General features: G+C 40.1%; 1 protein-coding gene across 1 annotated transcript in view; it reads right to left on the minus strand.

Moving 5' to 3' along the window:
* Positions 1 to 9,920: 9,920 nt before the first annotated feature.
* LOC308135000 (netrin-G1-like) overlaps positions 9,921 to 20,114 on the minus strand; it is a gene marked incomplete at its 3' end in the record, with an annotated part of 56,920 nt that continues 46,726 nt past the window's right edge. The window contains exons 4-6 of the mRNA XM_080502864.1: positions 17,875 to 17,901; positions 16,749 to 16,793; positions 9,921 to 10,159 (exon numbers count right to left, since the gene is read on the minus strand). Of these exons, the coding sequence (XP_080358990.1) occupies positions 9,921 to 10,159; positions 16,749 to 16,793; positions 17,875 to 17,901 (311 nt within the window). The remainder of the gene's footprint in view (positions 10,160 to 16,748; positions 16,794 to 17,874; positions 17,902 to 20,114) is intronic.

Below are 20,114 nucleotides of genomic sequence, written 5' to 3' on the forward strand. Positions count from 1 at the left end.
AAAAGGCAATTAATTAATTAATCTATTTTTCGGTTTCACTTGAAATTTGACGCCGTGTAATTGGCGCCTCAGTCTCAATTTATATTTGGGCGGAGCTCAGATGGTTTACCAAAACTGAGGGAATATAGAGGTTTGTACATCAGTTTATCCCTTTGAAAACATGGCTTTGTGTGGATTATCCCGATGAACCAGGCATCACTTCGAGAAAATACAATTTTCTATTTGAACTTAATAAAAATTAAAAAAAAGGTAACACAAGCCACACTTATTATCCTCTTTTCTTGCTTTGATGCGTGACAGCTCATCACTAAAGAAGGAATTGCATTACATTTCTGCACCGTCCAATCAGCACATCCCGCTGTGCCGTTACCATTTATTTCCTTCTCATCCAGTGTGTGCTGCAGGTATTGCATGTGTGAGAGTGGAGGTACAGATCTAAACACACATAAAAGACAATGGGTCACGTGTGAATGTTGATGATTTTAAGAACATTATAACCTCCTAATCAGCATTGTGGGCTTCTCAAAGCTGCGCTTACAGCTTAAAACAACCTTTGTTTTAATTTTATCAGCGTATAACTGCAACTTACAATTGAATTCAGAACAGGTGGTAATCTTTCACATGTGTAGCAGGTATGTCATTTTGGTTTTCCCAGTCGTGGGGGTGCACATAAAACCCAGTCGCAGCACGTGAGAAAATGAGCCGTATTTATTGTAACCACCGGGAACTGTGGGACAAACTGTGAATGGTATCTTTTATTTATGGACAGTGTTGGTGTGATACATAAATAATTTCTCCTGTGCGGTGTGCCGGGATGAGGACGGTCCATGGTGCCAATCCCAGCCACGGCTGATTTCCAATCTAGGTGTGGCACCGGAGGCCGGAGTGCTGGATTTGGCACCGGAAAGAAAGAAAGAAAGGAAAAAAAGGAAAAGAAGAGAGTTGTGACTGTGTGTGACACTGGATAGGATTACCATCTGCTGCTGAAGAGCGGATTGCCACCCTAGATTGTATTGAAATGAGGGGAACATCAGATTGGTTTGTGGTCGTGACAAGCAAGCAGAATAAATTTTGTGAAGCGTTCGTTTACCTCCAGAATATAAATCTGCCCGGCTTAACCCTTCATCCACCACGTGGTCACCTCTTCTCTGGAATAATCATAAGTTTAAGACAACTACTGAGCGCATGAATAAATAGTTGTGTTAATTTTGTTGGGATTGAAGATTATTGCTGTGACTTTTCTGATTTACAAGATATACGATCATGTAAAATTATTTAATGCTTTAAGAGTTTTGACCCCGAATACATGCAATCAAATTGATTTATTATTGAAATCATGTCACCTCTAGGATGATAGGTGGCACTATGCACACTTTCAGCTTCCTAGTTTTTAATGTTTACAGTTTATCTATAATGTAATGGTGTAAACCCAAACTTACAGGGGTAATTATATTTTTTGACATTCTTCATTTATCTTACTTAAAGTCAGCTTGGTCTTGAAGTTGGTTTCCCATTTGAAGGCGTGGCATCTGGAGTATGAAGCAAATTTTAACAACTGAGTAGATAAAATTAAATGACGGTCTCTAATCACATTGGTTAAAGATGGGAAGACACAAGAGAAACACAAGAGACACAAGAGAAACATGAACGTTTCAGATATATTTCATTTGAAATTCCTGAAATTTAAATTAAACACGCCCTGAAGTAAAAGGTTAACGTTTCCAGTCATCTCAGTGAGAGTCATGAAGGAGTTAAAGCTGCAAAGATCAACCAAAAAGTTAAGGTATTCATTATTTGAAAATCCACTTTGTTTAAGCCCAAAAAGGAAAAAAAAAAAAAAGGTGAGAGAATTGTACTGGCTCGCAATGCAAGGGCAGTTTCAAAGGAAAGGGGTATCATAACACTGTGAACATTCACATTTCTCCCTGAGCTAATGGACGTGAACAGAATAGAAACATTACTTTCTCTTGTAGTCGGTTGCAATAGCAGAGTAGTTGGGAAGAGGGTATTTCAATTATGTTCCAGCTCAACTTCCTCTTTGTTCTATTGATTCTGTGGTGTACTTTGGTTCCGTTTGCCAAGCCTTCCCACCGCCCACCAGCTGTCCTTGCAATGTCAGAGATGTGAATAGGAGTTTGATAAAGCCACATATGGCATGCTGCTCCAACCTCTCCATAAGTGCCATTCTGAATGTGTTGTCACATAAATGGAGTCGATAAGCAGAAGGAAATTGATTATAATCGAGAGGACAGAAAGTCTGGTGTTGGTGTGGATGTGTACAAGTGTGAGCTTCAAGCATGTGTGATGTGTTTTCATTAGGATGAACATCAAAACCACAAAGCAATTTTTTTTTCAGTCTTGTGCAATGAAATGTGGCTTGCATTCACACCAAGAGAGTCTCCAGTTTGAGTCTGTTTTGAAGTTGGAGACGTTCCTGTGTGGAGTTTGCATGTTTGCGTGTGATGTTCAGCTGGAAGTTGGATGAAGCGGTACAGAAAGTGAATGTATGTTTTATTGATCTGTATGCATGCACGACTCGCAGAGGTTAGCATTGACATATAGAGAGGGCAGGATGCTTTGGGCATTGTGAGATTCTGCAACAATAACTAGCTTTTAACACATTGATTGAAAAAAAAAGAAAGTACAAACTGACAATTTTTTTGTTTTACTTTTTAAAATTAGTTAAAAAAAATATGAAATTATATATATATATATGAGATAAAATCAAGATGTTGCAATGTGTTAAACTGTAAGAAATAACATAGTATCAAAAAAATTTTAATAAACAAATAACTGTAAAAAGACAACATTTATCGGGCAACATTTTCAAGTGAAAACGGCAAACTTTTGTTTTGTTTTGGGTGTCTGTTAACGACACTGAAGCCACTGAAACCACAAATTCGGGAAGATGGCACCCAAGGTGGAAGTTTTTCAAAATGCTACGACTCCGTCTCCATGAAAATGCGACTTTACTGAAATGCTGCTGCTGTGCATTGTACATTGCAGTAAATAGTTCGTCTGCACACGCTCGACTTGATGGACAATAACTACATTGTTTGCAGCATTTATGCTGTTTCCGTGGAAACTGACATTGTTTTCTAAACTTTGTAGTGTAACGTGAAACTAACAGCCATGTGAAGTGTTAAAAGCTCGAAAGCTGAATCTAATGCTTTTCCGTCCACTTATTTTCAACTCACCGAGAAAAGAGATGATTTGCACTACCTTGCATTTATTGTTTATTAGATGCAAATCCAACATTTATAAATGCCTTTAGCACAGTCAACATTAGCCAGCTGTCTCAAATAAGCACTATACAGTGAGTACTTTTAAATTGGTGCATGCAAACATTTTGCAGGAGTAGGTGTAACTTTTTTTTTCTTCTTCCCCTCCATCTTGGTTTTCTTTCTGGGAGCGCTGGCATCTGCAAAGAAACTTTTTCAAACAAACAAAACTGAGAAGCAGATAGATAAATAAATAAATAAGAGTGACTGAAAGCTGCCGGCTGCCTGGCAATAAAAGTTATGAGAATAGCGATGCCTCTCAAAAGGAGAAGGGGAAAAAAAAAGACAGAAGAGAAAGGCTTTATAGAAACTGCAGCTCTCCATATGGAGCCGAGCTCTCATCTCTTCTTTTGTTACAGTGACAGTCGAACCAGCAGCTGAACGTCGCACGGTAGCAGGGTCAAGGACGTCTTCTTGTAGCAAACACTGAGCTCCAGTTCTGTGTGCAACCTCTCCCTTAAGACTCCTCGCTGTACATGTACATAAACATCCTTGAAATGTTTGATTTAAATAAAAAAAGAAAAAAAAAGACATTTTACATTTCTCTGAAACCTTTAGTTGAAAACAGCCGCGGGAAGAAATGCGAGACACCCATATTTAGCACAAATGATTAATATTCAAATGTTTTGAGAGAAGAGGAAGGTTTCTATCTGTTCTCATGATATTATGCAGTGCATTAGTAATATTTGCTCACAAGTTGTTTTTGAGCTTTTTGATCTTTATAGATGGATATCGGTTCACTAATAGGCTGAGGTCTCCAGTCGTGCTGCTGAGCTTCTCCTTTTCCGAGACACTGAACACCCCCTGTCTTAGGTTATGTAACTTTCTGTTGGTGCCACCAGTGCTGACAGCGGCAGAACACAAGGACTGCTCATGTCTAAAAATGTCCTCCTAATACCCCCCCCCACCCCTGAGTCTGGGAGGTGAATGGAGGAAGGACAAGGCCTTGCTGTGACACGGAACAATGTGGAGTACAAGCAGCAGACAAACTCTCACAGTATTTTTTGGAGTTCTAGCTCTTGAACCTACACATCTTGAAAATCCAACTTTAAGACAACATTATTTGTTTGGTATTTGCTGTATGTAAGTTTCACAGGAACAACGTCAGTGGGGTATTGGTGACCGAGAGGTTACAGCCTGGTTTACAGTTTACTGCATTTTCGTTTCAGAAAAGTCACCCGTTTACACGTCAACATGTTGGAAATGATATATGTTTACATGGAAATGGGAAAAACAGGAAAAAAAAAATGTAGTTTTCATGTTGGGGACACTAGTTTGTGCTGTTGTTTGTTTTTGTAATGAAAACACGCAGACAACAATACGCTCTGAACATTAACAACGATAGTAAGACATTCTAATGGACAGATGACCAAATTAGATTATTAAGGTGGCTGTTGACCATAAAACTATCCATTCCCAGGAGAATATGGACTAACAGTCATGACACTATGGAGCCAGCTATTGTCGTTATTGTCCATCTACTGAGCATGTGCAGAAGAGCCACTTACAGAAGAGCTACACCGTTTCCACCATCTGCATGGAGACAGAGATGGAGCGTTTTCAAAAAGTTTCATTTTCCCCATTTCCGTGGAGAAAACTGAGTGTTTTCAGTAAGTTCCTTCTTTTCAAAATGTTGCATTCTCAATGGCTCTGATTACAGTAATCATTTAAACATACACCCAAAATGTCATGTGCACAGCATCTCGCAAACGAACCAAATCACACAATGAGGGAGAATATTCGGCTGATTATTATCCAGAGTTAGGGTTTACAATTAAATTCCTTCTCTGTGTAGAGTTTGCATGTTTTCCCTGTACCTGCATGGGTTTCCCCCATAGTGTAGATAAAGTGGTTTCCCATAAAGTAAAAGTTTCAAGGACAAAACGTCTATTTTCATCCCACCAAGTGCTGTTTTAGAATAGAAACTGTTCAAAAAGAATGGCTGGTTTCTACCCTACTGAAGGTGGTTTCATTATAGATAAGGTGGTTTCAACCCAGAAACTCAAGTTTCAGCATGAAGAAAACCTTTCCGGCATATTTGGGCTGGCATTCACACTGAGGCTTTTTCACACATGAAACAGTAGTCTTCATCCTGGTGAGTGCTGTTCAAACAGGATAGTTTCAAATGTATGCATTAGGATAATTGGTGACTCCAAATTGGCCTCAAGTGTGAATATGAAGGTGTGTGAGTGTGTTTGACCAAGCGATGAAGTGGTGACATGTCCAGAGTGGTTAAGGCCGCATTTACACGTTTTCAAGTGAAAACCGAAAGTTTTCATAGTGCTTTGGTGGTTCCGTTTACATGACAATGGTGCTCAGAGCCACTGAAAATGAAACTTTTTCAAAAGGTGGAACTTTTAGAAAATGCTCTCTTCTATGTGGAAATGGGGAAAAAGGCAACTTTTTGAAAAATCTCTGCATATCTGTGTAAATGGGAGATAATGTAATCCTGCAACTGCACATGCGCACCATGTATTAAGTAGTTCTTCTGCACATGCTCAGTAGATGGACAATAAGAACGATGTCACAACTCCCTGTCCATATTATCCTGGGACTTGGTAGTTTTACAGTTTTTAGAGTTTCATTACAAAAACAAACAACCGCATTGAGTGGCCGAACATGAAAACATGGTTTTCAGTGTTTCTTCTGTTTCTCTGTAAACAGGCAGTATTTTCAAAAAGTTGTCATGTAAATGTCAATCTTTTCTGTAATGAAAATCCAAAAATGATTTAACTTAACTTGTAAATGGGGCGTTAGTTCAATAAAGTAGTATCCAAGATAAATCTATTGTTATGCAGTTTCAATGGCATTTTTCTTTCCCCAAATATTGTGCAAGAAGAGAGAAACTGTGTTAAATATTGTTATGACGATACTTGAACAGTCAGCAGGCCATGCAGAGGAATTATAGTGTTGCTTTTTCCAACAAATGTCAACGTTGGCTGTGTCACACCTGCTCTTGAGGCAGAGTAATGGTCTCCATGCAGTTATTCATCAGCCTTTTCAGGCTATAATCTGCATTTAAGCACTAGAGCCTTGGATCTAACCTTACATTTTTTTTCTTTTCTTTTTTTTTTCTTTTTTTGAAGGGGGTGATAATAATTAAATGAAACCCAAAGCCTGGCGCAAGGGTCATAAAACAAGAGTTTTATTGCACTAACATGTCATAACTGTAATTGTCTTATACACACACACACACACACACACACACACACACACACACACACACACACACACACACACACAGAGTGTGTGCGTGTGTCTCTGGTGGGCCACTTCACATTCAGCAGAGCCGGTTTGGCCAGAGGAACCTTGGAGGAAACTTTTAAATCAGACTGTGGACGAGGCTGGACAGATATGATTCGGTGACTATATTTAGGATTGCCGGCACAGTAATTTTCTAGGTTCTGTCATATCTATGAACCAATTGACCTTTTTGGTCGGGCCTCTCGTCGATGTGCAAATCAAACTTTATGTTCCTACATGTTATATAGTCCATTTTTACGATGGAGGGCAGATTTAAAATGAAAGTTTTCGAGCCAGTCCGTCTTTGTTCTGTGGACAGAAGCAGGTGTCTAACTGCAATAACATGTGTTGCTAAATAGGTTGTTCTTGCTATGGCTTTGCCAACTACTGAAATGCTGTCCCTGGCTCACTTTTTAGTCCGTAATGAGGGCTTCATGTTTGGGAAGAAGATATGCCGTTAATGTCAACCTGATGGATAAATGAAGCTAAGAGCCTTGAAATCAACTCCATTGGCTGCAGACCAAAGTTTGTCTGGCAATAACAATGACATTTTAAGTACATTTACTCTCATGAGGGATTCACAATATTGACTTTTATTTCAAATATAAGATAATGGGATGCTGTCTTTTAACGGATTTTTAACTGTGGTAGTCAAAGCTTAATTCCATAATTTAGCTGGTTGACTGAAACATTATTGATCAACAATTTGATTACTTCTTAGCATGCTTTAGGCCCTGTGCACACAATAGCATTTTCAAGAGAAAATAGAAAGCCCGAGTTGCATTTTGGGGGTCTGTTTACACAATAGTGCTGGGAACCTCTGAAAAATGTATGTGCATGTGTGGTTTCATTTTAGAAACAACTAACAACACCTACTAGTGACCAAACATGGAAATTCCATTGTTTTCATCACTTCGGCCATTGCCCTGCATCCAACAAAAACAGTGCCTTATTTTCAAACTATTGCTACTTGCATTTAGTATTCATAAACACTTTTCTGAATTGTGCTCCTATCAATTCAGAACAATAGGTCTTTGTACCGAGGCCATAAATAATGAGCCAGCATTCTTTTAAAGATATAGGCTGGCCCATTTTAAGGCTTATCTCACATACTTGGACAAACACGAGAGAAGGTAGATGCTTTATTACTTGTAGTTCCACCTGTACGTTCCACTTCAATATATATTCTTGTACAAAACACATTTTGATGCATTTCTTTTCTTTTCTTTTTTTCTAACAGGATGGGCAGCAGTTGCTATTGTGGGGGACTTTCTCTATTTTCAGAGTCACTAGCATGAACCAAAAGCTGGTAGCTATTGGATGATAACTGACAATATCAAGACAATACCTTGATTTACCAAATACCCAAAAAACCTCCATTTGCATTAAATGCAATGCAGTTGTAGTTCACATGACAATTAATGCATCCCTCACAGTTTTGGTTTTCTGGTTGCAGTAACTCTAATTAAAAAAAAAAAAAATGCAAAATTCAACATTTATGTGATCACTACTAAGATATTCAAATATACACCAGCAATGATGCTTCCAATTTACTTAAATGTATAGTTTTTTTTCTGCACCATTTCCTCAAAAAATGTCATGTCTGCTAAATCATTAACATCCATCCGTTGCTGGTGTTTTGCACAGTTTCACACAAACCTCACCTCAGTTTGCCAACGTCGCTTTCCAAAGCAGGAGTCTCCGTCAAAAAAGGCTGCTACTCTTTTCATAGACAGTGTCATTTAATGAGAGGCACTTACATTAGACTCCAGCACAATTAGGTGCTTCACGACAACCTCGGGAATAAAATTAATCTCTCAAATGAAATTGGTCTCAGTGCTCAATATGTCACCCAGTGGGATGCAACTTCATTTCTATTCATTGACCCTCCATGAAATTAAAGCTCATTTCCTGAACGTGTAGCCGTGCTGTGGCTCCCGCAGCAGGATGCGGGCTTTCAGCCGTACCGGCTCAGAAAACCTTACCCTCTTCCCATTTGATTCGAGGATTAGATCTGATAACAGATTCGAGCCGGACAACCTCTGCGACAGCCGTGCAATCTCCTTTTTTTTTTTCTCCCGGAGTCTTCTCATTGAATTTACATAAAGTTGATGGGATTTTGGCTCGAAAATTCTTCGGATTCTCCCACATCATATGAGCACAACAAGCAACGTGTTACAGCACAGTGACGGAAAAAACAATCGTAGGCATAGGACCGGGAAGTTATTTGCTGTTGCCTCAGTGAAATGGTCAATGATTGGCATCGATAGGGTTTCAAGATCCTTTAGAATGACATTCAGCTATTGTCATTGGCTTGTCTACAAACAATACACTGCTTCACTCTACACATCTTGTCTTAAATGTCATGTCACTACCTAATAAAATTACTACGGTTCAACAACAAGACAAAGACATGTTTTTTCTTTTTCGCTTTGGTGGTAGTATATTGTGTACGTGTGTATGTAAACATAGTTTTGACGGCAGCTCACGGACGAGGAGCGCCGCGTGCCACACAAGCAAAGAAAACGATAAAACCAAACTCCTTTAGCGCACTCAGAGTCCACATCGACAGTAGGACAGGTGGGCAGCAATAGAAAACAAGTAATACATCTTTCCGTTTCGCGTAGTCATGAAAATATCTGTTTTATACAAAATTAAATACAGTTACAGTATGTTACAATTTCCCCCCCCATACAGTCGAACTCAAGCATGACTACGAAGCCTCTTGAAAAGAAGAAAAAAAGGTCTAGATCGGTACTCGTAAGGGGCATGAGAATAATACATGTGCAGCATTTTGGCAAAAAAACCACAGAGCAGATGCCCCTCAGCAAAGTAAAATCACCAGGGTCACGAAAGCACAGGAAGGAGGAAGTGAGGACGAAGGGGAAGACCGAGATGAGGGAGAGGAGATTACGAGTGAGGAAGGAGGCAGTGAGGCAAGATGTTCCAAGACGTTCCCCGTCCACACTACAATTTTTTTTTTTTTAATAACTCGAGAAGATATTTAGAAATCGTGTGTCTAGTTTAGTACAGTTTCGCTCTCTGAATGCGTGTAACTCAATCTGAGAGGGAGTCTCCAGTCTGCCTTTAATGGGATCATCACAAAGCGAAGGGCTCCAGTCATTTCCTCTGTGAAGTTATGAGACAACAGCGGCTGCACCAAGCCTCTTCGAAATCCTTCTATCATTCAACATAATGAATCATTCAACGCACCGCTTGTTGCCCAAATAACACAGTCACCCACCACCACGGCCTGGGATTTACAAAAAGAGTTGTTTATATTATATGCCGAGCACATTGTCCACACGTTCCTTGTTCTTCGTGTCCTTAAGGTCGAGAGTTCCATCCCAGCGTCTGTGGTCTCAGGGTTTTGGTTGAGGATTTGGTTCAGGTCTCTCAGCAGAGGGAAACAATCAATAGCGGGAGCACTCCAAGGGCGAGAGCGAGCTGGAGGCCTATGGGGCGATGATGGAGTGAGGCCCGTCCAGACAATTGGTCATCGCAGTCCCCGGGACCCTGGCAGCTCACTCGCTCGCACAACACGCCCGTGAAGCCTGGGGAACAATGGCAGCGCTGATGGTGGTGGCACGTGCCGCCGTTCTGACAGCGCAGCATCGCGTTGTCACACACCCGGGCTGCGGAGACAAAACGGAGAGGGCAGGGGGAGACAGGAAGGCGTGATTAATAGATCATCCAGTGATAGGGTTGGCAGAGAACATCAACAGGCAGGTTCACAGGGCACAAGCTGCCTCTTCCTGTCCTGTCTGCGACGCTCGCCATCCTCGGAGCACAGCTGACACATTAGAGAGGGTAAAGCCAAGGACTTCAGAAAAGTGTGCAAGAAGAAAAGAGGAGGAGGCAGCGAGACCGGGGCACTTAATAGATGCACAGTAAAAACACAGGCAGCCGCCTTTGAAAACACTTACACACAAAGGCTGCTCAGAACAAAAGAAAACAGACATTTTGATGGGTATTTTTAGGAGGCACCAAGGGGACTCAAGAGCAAATAATCCTGGCAAAACACAAGAGCAAAAACACCATGGCAGCGATGAGGTGAAATTAATGATTGGTGAATCAAAGGTTGCCAGAGTATTGTGAAAGTGCCCCTCTGCGCTGAGGGCAGGGAGGCAGAACGGAGACGACGCGGGACGGATACTTGGCGCCGTCGCATCAACGCAGCCCTTTGATATGCAAATCAGCGTTTGCAGGTAATCCACCAATTGCAGCTGTTTTTCATCTCTACAGTTGACCTTACAACACGGCTAGAATTAACAGAGTGCCGCACAGTTTTAACAGCCATACTGAATTCTCTTGTTTGGATGCCGATTGATGAGAAATTACATAAGCTAATATTCACATTTCGAGACAAAATAAAACATAAAAAAACTCAAGACTCAATTATCCCAGGAAGCTTCTCTGCTGGCAGAGGTGAAATCCTGGAAGAGGTAATATTTGCCAAGAGATTTCAGTGTAATTGGATATCTCGCCTGCATAAATAGTAATCTCATTTTTGGTTTTCGGTAATGTGGCTCATGCATCAGAATAAACTCAACAAATAATCATTGCTCATGCCAAAACTGATTAAGAAGGCACTGGCATTGCGTTTAACTCGATAATATTCTCACCAGCTTCACGCCGACACCACTGCTGTTATGTGCTTTAAATGGAAAATTCCACCTGTGGATACAGGGTTTTATCTCCAATATGGGATTTTCAATAACTTTGCAATGAAGTGCTGTAAATTATACTTTTGGTTGATCCACTTTCCCTGGCTGGTCTGGTGCTGCTCTTGAGAGTCGACAGAGATTTGTCATGTTGGATTTCTTGTGTTCGACTGGTCTTATGTGTGCTTCAAGAAATGTAATAATGATGGCATTATAGGAGCAAGTATAGCAGCTCTTGAAGCCGGTCCTCACATAGAAAGCAGCTGCTCTTAGAAAGTGGCAGGTTACAAACTGAGCGTTAAACACCAAGGCCTGACTCCAATACTAAAGCACAGGGGAGATCACATCAGTCTCAAAATGTTTCCAACTAAATGTAACAGTTTGATTTGGTTAATGTTAAGCTGTAATTATTGATTGAATATTTTTTGAAATGCAACAAATTATTGGGATGCATTGGCATTAATAATTTTTGTTGGAACTGAATGCTTTAAATTTGAAAATTCAAAAATGAGTCAAGTATTTATATATGTCCTGCAATTATCATCATATTATACTTAATTCACAGTTTTAGGCACTGTTTACACAATGTTTCAAGTGAAAACACATAATTTTTGTGTTTTCATTTCAGAAAGATTTTGCATCGATACTGCAACAGTTTGATACCACACACACACACACACACACACACACACACACACACACACACACACACACACACACACACACACACACACACACACACACACACACACACACACACACACACACACACACACACAGAAGAGAACAATACACAAGAAAATGAACAATGTGAGTACAAGGGCATTCATACAGACAAACGACGAAATTGGTTATTAGTTTTGACAGTGACTGTCAACTATAAAATTCCTAAGTCCCAGGAGAATATGGACTGAGAGTCATGACAGGACAGAACATTGTTGTTATTCTCTATCTCGTTGCGTATGTGAAGAACAACTCTTTATCCTGGTCGTAGTGGCATGTTCAGTAGTAGATTTTAAAAAAAAGTTGCATTTCCCCCTTTTTCCATGGAGTTGCAGTCAGTTCATTTTTTAAAAGTTCCACCTTGGGAGCCGTTCACCAAAAGTTGCATTTTCAGTGTCTCTGAGCAACGTGATTGTGTAAACGGACCCCCAAAACACATCAATAGTTTTCCATTTTTACTGGAAAACATTGCATAAATGGAGCTTTAATCATCCTTCTCCATTTAACTCAAACAAAATTAATGATAAGTATGATTTTTTCTTTCAAAAAGCATTCCCCTGATTTCAAGTTCTCAAACACATTTGGTAATTTAATTGGATGAATTGAATAATGTTGGAGGACTTTGTTTTTATTATTATGTAAAAAAGAAACATGAAGTAAAAACAAAAAACACATTTTGTATTTACAGTATTTTGTACAAGATATAAAAAGTGGGTGTAATATATGTTACACTGACTCTTTTGCTGACTGATCAACTTTTGTTGATCAGTCAGTCTGTTATCAAAGTAAGCTTAAATTCATGTCCTGACTTGAATTCTTGCTGATGCCTTTGCTTGGACAACAAAATGACCAAGCGGTCCACAAACATCTGAGTCTGAACTTTTTGTGCATGAAAATTAAGTCAAAGTGGTGCCGTTCCTGTCCTCGGTGAGTTCCAACATTAATGACCTTCTGGCAACACGATCAGTGCCGTCTAATCAGGCTTTATTCAACGGCTAATACTATAACAGCTAATGGAAAGCACCTGCTCCATGTGTTTTGGAAAAGACCTCCATGGGATCTGTGGAGTCTCAGCTGCCTCGTCCACACATTAACAGTGTTGCCTGTGGCCGAAGGATAATCTGCATGTCCTCCAGCGGACCCTCAGGACCATTGTCTTCCTAAAAGCCTCGGTAGCCCAATTAGTTTGCTTATGCAGAGGCTTAAGCCTGCGGTGTCTTTGTGGAGCCCCATAGCATGCGGTCAAAATACAGACGAAAAGACATCCATTACTTTGGTTCATTTAACAAAGTGTGTGTGTGTGTGTGTGTGTGTGTGTGTGTGTGTGTGTGTGTGTGTGTGTGTGTGTGTGTGTGTGTGTGTGTGTGTGTGTGTGTGTGTGTGTGTGTGTGTGTGTGTGTGTGTGAGTGAGTGAAATGATAAAAAGTTTGTCTGTTGATGTCTTTTTGAATAAAAGAACATGGCAGTGATTATTCTTACTATATGTTATGATCATCACCAGATCACATGCAGTATTTTGAGGTAATGAGTACAATTAAAGTCGTAAAATCCCCAGTATTATCTTTAGAATAACACCCAACCTGTATTTGGGGCAATTTTGGTTGATGTTATACTTCCGGTAGAATATAAAACGAGTTTTGCAGTACACTTACCGGTAATTTCATTATCTAAATCTGAATCCAGTTTCATTCTATGTAGCGCCAATGTGCATTTACATAAAGTAATGATTAGACTATGTAAACTTTTTCCTACCATGAAATAACTCATGCTGGGAAATATCTGCCCTGGCTTAGCAGTTGCTATCAGACAAGCCTCAAATCCATGCTGTTGGTGGGAGTTTGTGAAAACACCCAGAATGCAACAGCTGTAGGAGAAGTTTTTGGGACATTTCACTGTATTTTGCCCAAGAAGGTTTCATTAAAATTGGATTTATGTTGTAATTGTTTGGTTTTTGTGAAAATAATAGACATTTTTATCATTTATACCCTACGCCACAGCAAAGAAAAACTTTAAGTTTAAATCTCAAGGTTATAATGGCACTATTTTAATGGTCTGGCCCACTCGAGGTTTGACACCTCTGATCTAAGATTATGGCTCTGAAACACTCTACTGGACAGTATCTATTGCAAATTACCTGGATTCAGGTCCAAAACATGGCCGTTTGCTGTAAGGTTTGCCTCCTTTTTCTTTTCTGTGATGAACTGGAGATTTGTTCAGGATGCACCTTGCTTTTCTCTGTCAGCTCGGACACTCTCCAGTCCTGCAACCTTCACTCATATTCTGGGATGTACCAATTTGTCCGGTGTGGCATCACTCTGCCGTACTGCTGGACTTGTGCGAGCTGGAAGTGAGAAGACAGCAATTCCAACAATGGCTAAGTGCCCGTGTGCTCTCTCTTAGATATATGTGTGCCTCACACCTCTGCAGGACGTGTGACATTTTAGCAGTATAACTGTTAGGACACATCCATCCTCGAGTCTGGGTGTCACACGAAGCAACACGGAGACGATTCACCAGGCCGTCGACAGTGACAGGATGGATAAACACCTAAATAACATTTCATATACTGTGTGACTGGATGCACGGTGTACTTGAGAGGGATCTGCTTTGAATCAAATATTGTCTTTTTCTCTGCCATATTCAGTCACACTGGATAACATCCAGTCCGTGCCCAAGAAACACACCTTGATACATGAATTGTAGACATTGCCTTTCCTTATCTTGTTTAGTTTTAAGTGTTTATCCATTTGCACCCTGAATTCTGTAATCCTCTCATCTTGGTAAACTCTTGATGGCCTGCGATACTCAGCAGCTGGAGTGTCTGAGAAACCACGCTCCGATAACAAGCAGAAAGTCACAGATCAATGATCGGGATCATAGCTCTTTCCTCTGCCAGATCTGGATCTTACTCGGAAGGGAAGTAAATCTGATTGAATAACAAACTCTCAATGCACAAGGAATTCAGTTTATTCATGACGCCGTCATTATTAGATCCAAGTAATATGAATTCAATGCAATTTGAAAGAAAAAAAACCCAGCAGTACCTTTATTTACCTGGAGATAAAAACAAACTGAAATTGAATCATAGAGATGGATTTTACATTTCTTAAAAAGGCTTTTATGATTATAGATTGACCCGTGCAATCAACTATAAGTGAAGACAGTTTTCAGATACAGGATCTGCTAATTATACGCTCGAAGACAGAATAGTGTTGCTTCAATTACACCAAATCGATGTCTTTTGCCATGATGTCAGTGTAAGCCGAAACCTGTGTTCAGCCATGCCTCCAGTTATCATATTAACATGAAGGCTTCATCATTAGTCAATGATTCAGCGCTCTGAAGTTCGATATACTGTACGCTGTCAGTTGCAGAGCAGCACTTGTCAGCGGCGTCGTTAGGATCGGATGTGAGGAGAGAAAGCACCTGGCTGTCTTCTTCTGCCCCGCAATGTTTTTCCAAGTCTAAAATTTGAAGTTGCACTGGAGAAGTATTATGAAATTTGAGGAAATATGCAACATTACCTTATGGCAAGAGTGTAAGAAGATATTAAAAGACCATCTAATGGTTAGCTGAGCTTAATGAAAAGACACAGGCTTCAAGGTTTCAAGTGAAAGTGCTTTGTTTCTGCATTTTTGCTTCAGAAAACTCTCACATTTACACGCCTTCATTATGAAAACGAAGTCCGTTTCCACAGAAAGGACACTCTGGTGGCAAACATTGTTCTTATTGTCTATCTACCGAGCATGTGCAGAACTACTAGTCACCGCGGCCGAGACGTGCCTGCACAGCAGCAGTGTTTTTGCATGTGTGCACGTAGACGGTGCATTTTTCAGGAAGTTCCACCATGGGAGGCGTTTTCAAAAAGTTGAGTTGTCAGTAACTCCAAGCACTGTTGTCGTGTAAACAGACACCCAAAACACGATGAAATGGTTGCATTTTCACTTGAAAACGTTGTGTAAATGGGGTCTAAGAGTCTCAGCTTATCACAGAAAGGTAACATCATCTTGTAATACACAGTGCGCTTGTGCATAACTTGCCAGAAGCAACATTAATCGAGTGCTCTCACTTTTTGGTATTGTATTACAGAATCTTGTGGCGAAGTTTGTTTGTAAAGTCATCAGATGCTGTGTTTTGAAACTTCAAGTGTAAATCTCATGATTGTTTTCTGACTACTGGCAGTAGAAAACAGTAGATTATATTCAGAGGTGCATCTGTGCTCTGTAAGTGTAAAGAAATTGAGAGAGGGAAGGAAGAATTCTCCTTTGATTGTGGAAATCCTTAAAGTCTCTTTTTAATTTTTTTCTTTCCTCGCTGTGTGAGCAGTGGTGCAGATGCGACTTAACACTCACTACAGAGGATATCTGGGCCTGCGGATTAGCTGGAGATCAATCTACATAAACCCCCCTGGAGCGTCTTCTCTCCTTCCTTCTCCTTCCTTCTCCTTCTCCTCTATCTTTTTTCTTTTTCTTTTGTGAATGTGGCAGAAAGGGTGCACCCCCAGAGAGTATTCTGGGTAATTAATAAGAGGGCACGATCAAAGAGGTTAGTAGGTTGTGGACTAGGTGATCATGAGGCATGTGGTCCGTTCCCACCAGTCTTCCCTCAACAAAAGGTCTAGCTTGTAAGGACCAGTGTGCACTGGTGTGCATGCAGGATGAAAGTATCAGCGCTTTGGGAAAACAACCTACTGCATACTGAAATCAGCATGAGGGCGTTGCAGTTTTTGTTGTTGTTGTTGTTGTTGTTGTTTGTTTCAAATGGCCAATCAATAAGCAGTCAGTTCTATGTAAGTACTGGCAATGTCATGCTGAAGTTACAAAGCCTATAAGCCTACCTTGGTTACGGTTTGCAACACCAAGAGATGAAGCATTTGCTCGATCTGTGTAAAAACGGAAAGGTTATATGTTACACTGGATTGTCATATAATTCATGCCGTTGAAGCAGGTTTCACAGCATGCATAGAGTCACGCTCATCTGGACTGATTCATCTCAGGATCACTGGAACGTTTCAGACATGTGAAGGATTCAAAGGGGTTAATAAAAAAAAAAGTGCATGCAGCCTGAATGAATTTTTTTTCACAAGACAAAGGCAGAGATGTGGATGCATGTTATCTCCGGCTGCTATCCAGTTATGTGGAGTCACCTTCAGGCATCGACATGCGTAGGGATGCATGTCTGGAACAATGTCTTTCTCATGTATGGTTTTTCTTTTCTTTGTCTCTGGGCGAAAATCTGTCTGTGCGCTTCGAGCAAATATTCTCATGGAGGAAGAAGAATCCCTCTCTCATACATCCAGGAATCTGTACAGGGGTGGGTTTTTTCCCCCTTTCAGTCTTATCTTTATTAATAGAATTATGCATAATATTTCTAATTATTTTGCACACCATGCTGCACCATTATTCCTCAAACCTTATAAGAATGGCAATGCTTTAAGAATATATTTTGGTATAAAAAGCCAGGTTAATTCTGGTTGAATTCAACTTACAGTTTTAAAAGGTCGGACTTAATTAAGTTAGCCGCTCAATGATTTAATGCCATGTGGAAATAAATAGAGGTTGTTTTCTTATCCCAGAAGAACAAGAAAACATGTTGGAGCTATAAAATAGAGCAGCAAATGATATGCAAAGGAGCCAAATTCAGAGCAATTTTTAAATATATTTGACTAAATGTGAAAAAGACTGTTTTTTTTTTTAATTAACTGTTGAAATGCAGATCTTGTTTAAATATCCAGAGCTTCTTTGGAAAGGTTTTCTTCATCCTATGTATCAGATCACTTTTATTAGAAAGAGCACAGTATGAGGATGCATTTTTATTAAGTGATTTTGTTTATTGTGGGGAAAATAAAGCTGATCTGTGGAAATTAAGTTAACAAAGCACAATTTCTCAAACAAACACCACCAGTGAAACCAGACAGTGAGGAAAACAATCAGCATGCTGAATAAAAAGCATGATCAACTTACGCACTGGTCCATGATTACTTGGAATACCTGCCGAAACATACAAAGACATTGTCAGAATGGCAGGAAAGAAAGTCACAGAGGTTCAAAGCCAAAAGGAGTCATTAATATATTATTATTCCAGAATTCTAAAGTGGAAGGGAGGAAAGGCAGGGTGCAGGCACGAGAACACATATCAAGACGAGTAACGTCACAGATGGACCGAGAAGGACACAAGGACACGATCACGCCTATTTTTAGATTTGTGTTATTTGAGGTAGAAGGAAGTACGGTTGGTACAATACGAGGTGGGGCTAATCAACATGAGGGTGCGGCACTCAATTACACACGCACACACACACACACACACACACACACACACACACACACACACACACACACACACACACACACACACACACACACACACACACACACACACACACACACACACACACACACAGATTATGAAGACATGAGATGAAGATCCCGTTTACGTGATAAAGTTCCAAGTGACAACACCTTGTTTGCTTCAGAAAAGTTTCGCATTTACACGACAATGGCAGAGACACTGAAATTGATGTAGTTAGCATGCCAGGCCACCGGGTGTCGCTGTTGGTTGTTTTTGTACTGAAACCACACATAAATGTGTGCAATGTGTTTATGCTATAAATGTAAACACAATCGAGGGTGTGTCCGACAATCGTTATTATCTAAACGGGGCCTTTAAAATTTATCTAAGGAACTAAAAAATGTAGAGACACACTTGACAAATATCCATCCATAGAATAGAAGTCCTTTATTGTCACTCTCTATCAATGTTAAAACACAGTGTTAGCAGCAGTGAAAGGCTGTAGAACAAAGAAAAAGCTGCCCAAATGTGAGGAACTGTGAGCTGCAGCATCTACGCACGGCGCCATCTTGCAAAAGAAAAAAAAAATGTATCAATCTATCATCCATCCATTTATCCATCCATCTATCCATCTATCCAGCCATCCATCCCTCCATTGGACCTGTAATTGTAGGTGACTGGTTAGGAGGGCATTCGTTTCGGTTCTTGCTGCAAGACGGTGTTTTTGGGTTGTGTTTTTCTCAACCTGCACTCACCGACAGACCTCTGCAGACCGTGCAACCCTTCATCACCATCCAGGAAAGGTGAAACAATATGAACCAAAAACAAAACACTAATCACCTGTTTCACCTCATTCTTGTCATCATTTAATTTGTAAAAAAAATAATTATAATAAATAAACGCAGATAAACTTTTGTAAATGGAGCAGTTTGCAAACAACACCAAAACCACCATCTTGTACCCAGTTGGTGTTTACAGTGTCCACTGATTAGAATCAGCTGTGGCTCCACTATGGCTCAACGTCCTTCATCTGATGATAAGAGCAGGTCTGTGAGTGTTTTGAAATGTCAACAGAATCCAAACGTGGACAATCTTTTCATCAGTGTTTTCATTCACGTTTGAAATAAGTAAGTTGGTTTCCCATCTGCTTCTGGCTTATGTTCAGTAAGAGCCCTTTTTCTGTATGTGATTCTTTTTTTGTTGTCAGCCTTCTGTTAACAAAAGGAATATAAGATTGTATAATGTTTAAAAATAAACAAAAACTGAGAGCTAAAAATAAAACTAAATAATCTTTCCAAAGATTGATTCTGCGCTGTCTCTAAATTTGGAAACCCTGCCGCCTAAAAACTACATGTGTTACAGTCATTTGGCTGTTGATTCGCCATCTTTTTGTGATGCTAATGTCATCAGTGAGCCAAAGCTACCCTGCAATTAGTGCAATTTCTGATCACTTTCACATTCTTTATTACTTTGTGTCCTGTGATTATGTTGCACTGGAGTTTTCATATCATTTGCAACCCATTCATTACTTCATTACTTGTCTGGGGTCTGTCACAACAACCACTGGTGAGAAAGCAAAAGTGAAACAGTGGGGGGTAAAAAAAGATTTTAAGCTCCAATTTGGAAGACAGCAAGTATAGTGCAATTTTAAACCAATGGAGGGCAAACAGTCCTGCCTTTTAAAGCCCAGACATTCTACAGTCTGATCAAACTCTCGGCTCCAACCCCTCTTAACCCGTGAACCAGCTTTGGTACGCGAGATGAGTTGACGCTCCCTGGAAAGTGGACTGTCAACATAATTCTTGAAGTGATTCCTCTTCTGCTCTGCAGACACCTTACAGATATTTCTCTTGCTTTAAAAAAAACAAAAAACAAAAAACCTTGGATTTGAATCACTGTGAACCTCTGAGCT

The sequence above is a fragment of the Blennius ocellaris genome (assembly GCF_963422515.1).
Source record: "Blennius ocellaris genome assembly, chromosome: 10".
Classification (NCBI taxonomy): Eukaryota; Metazoa; Chordata; class Actinopteri; order Blenniiformes; family Blenniidae; genus Blennius; species Blennius ocellaris.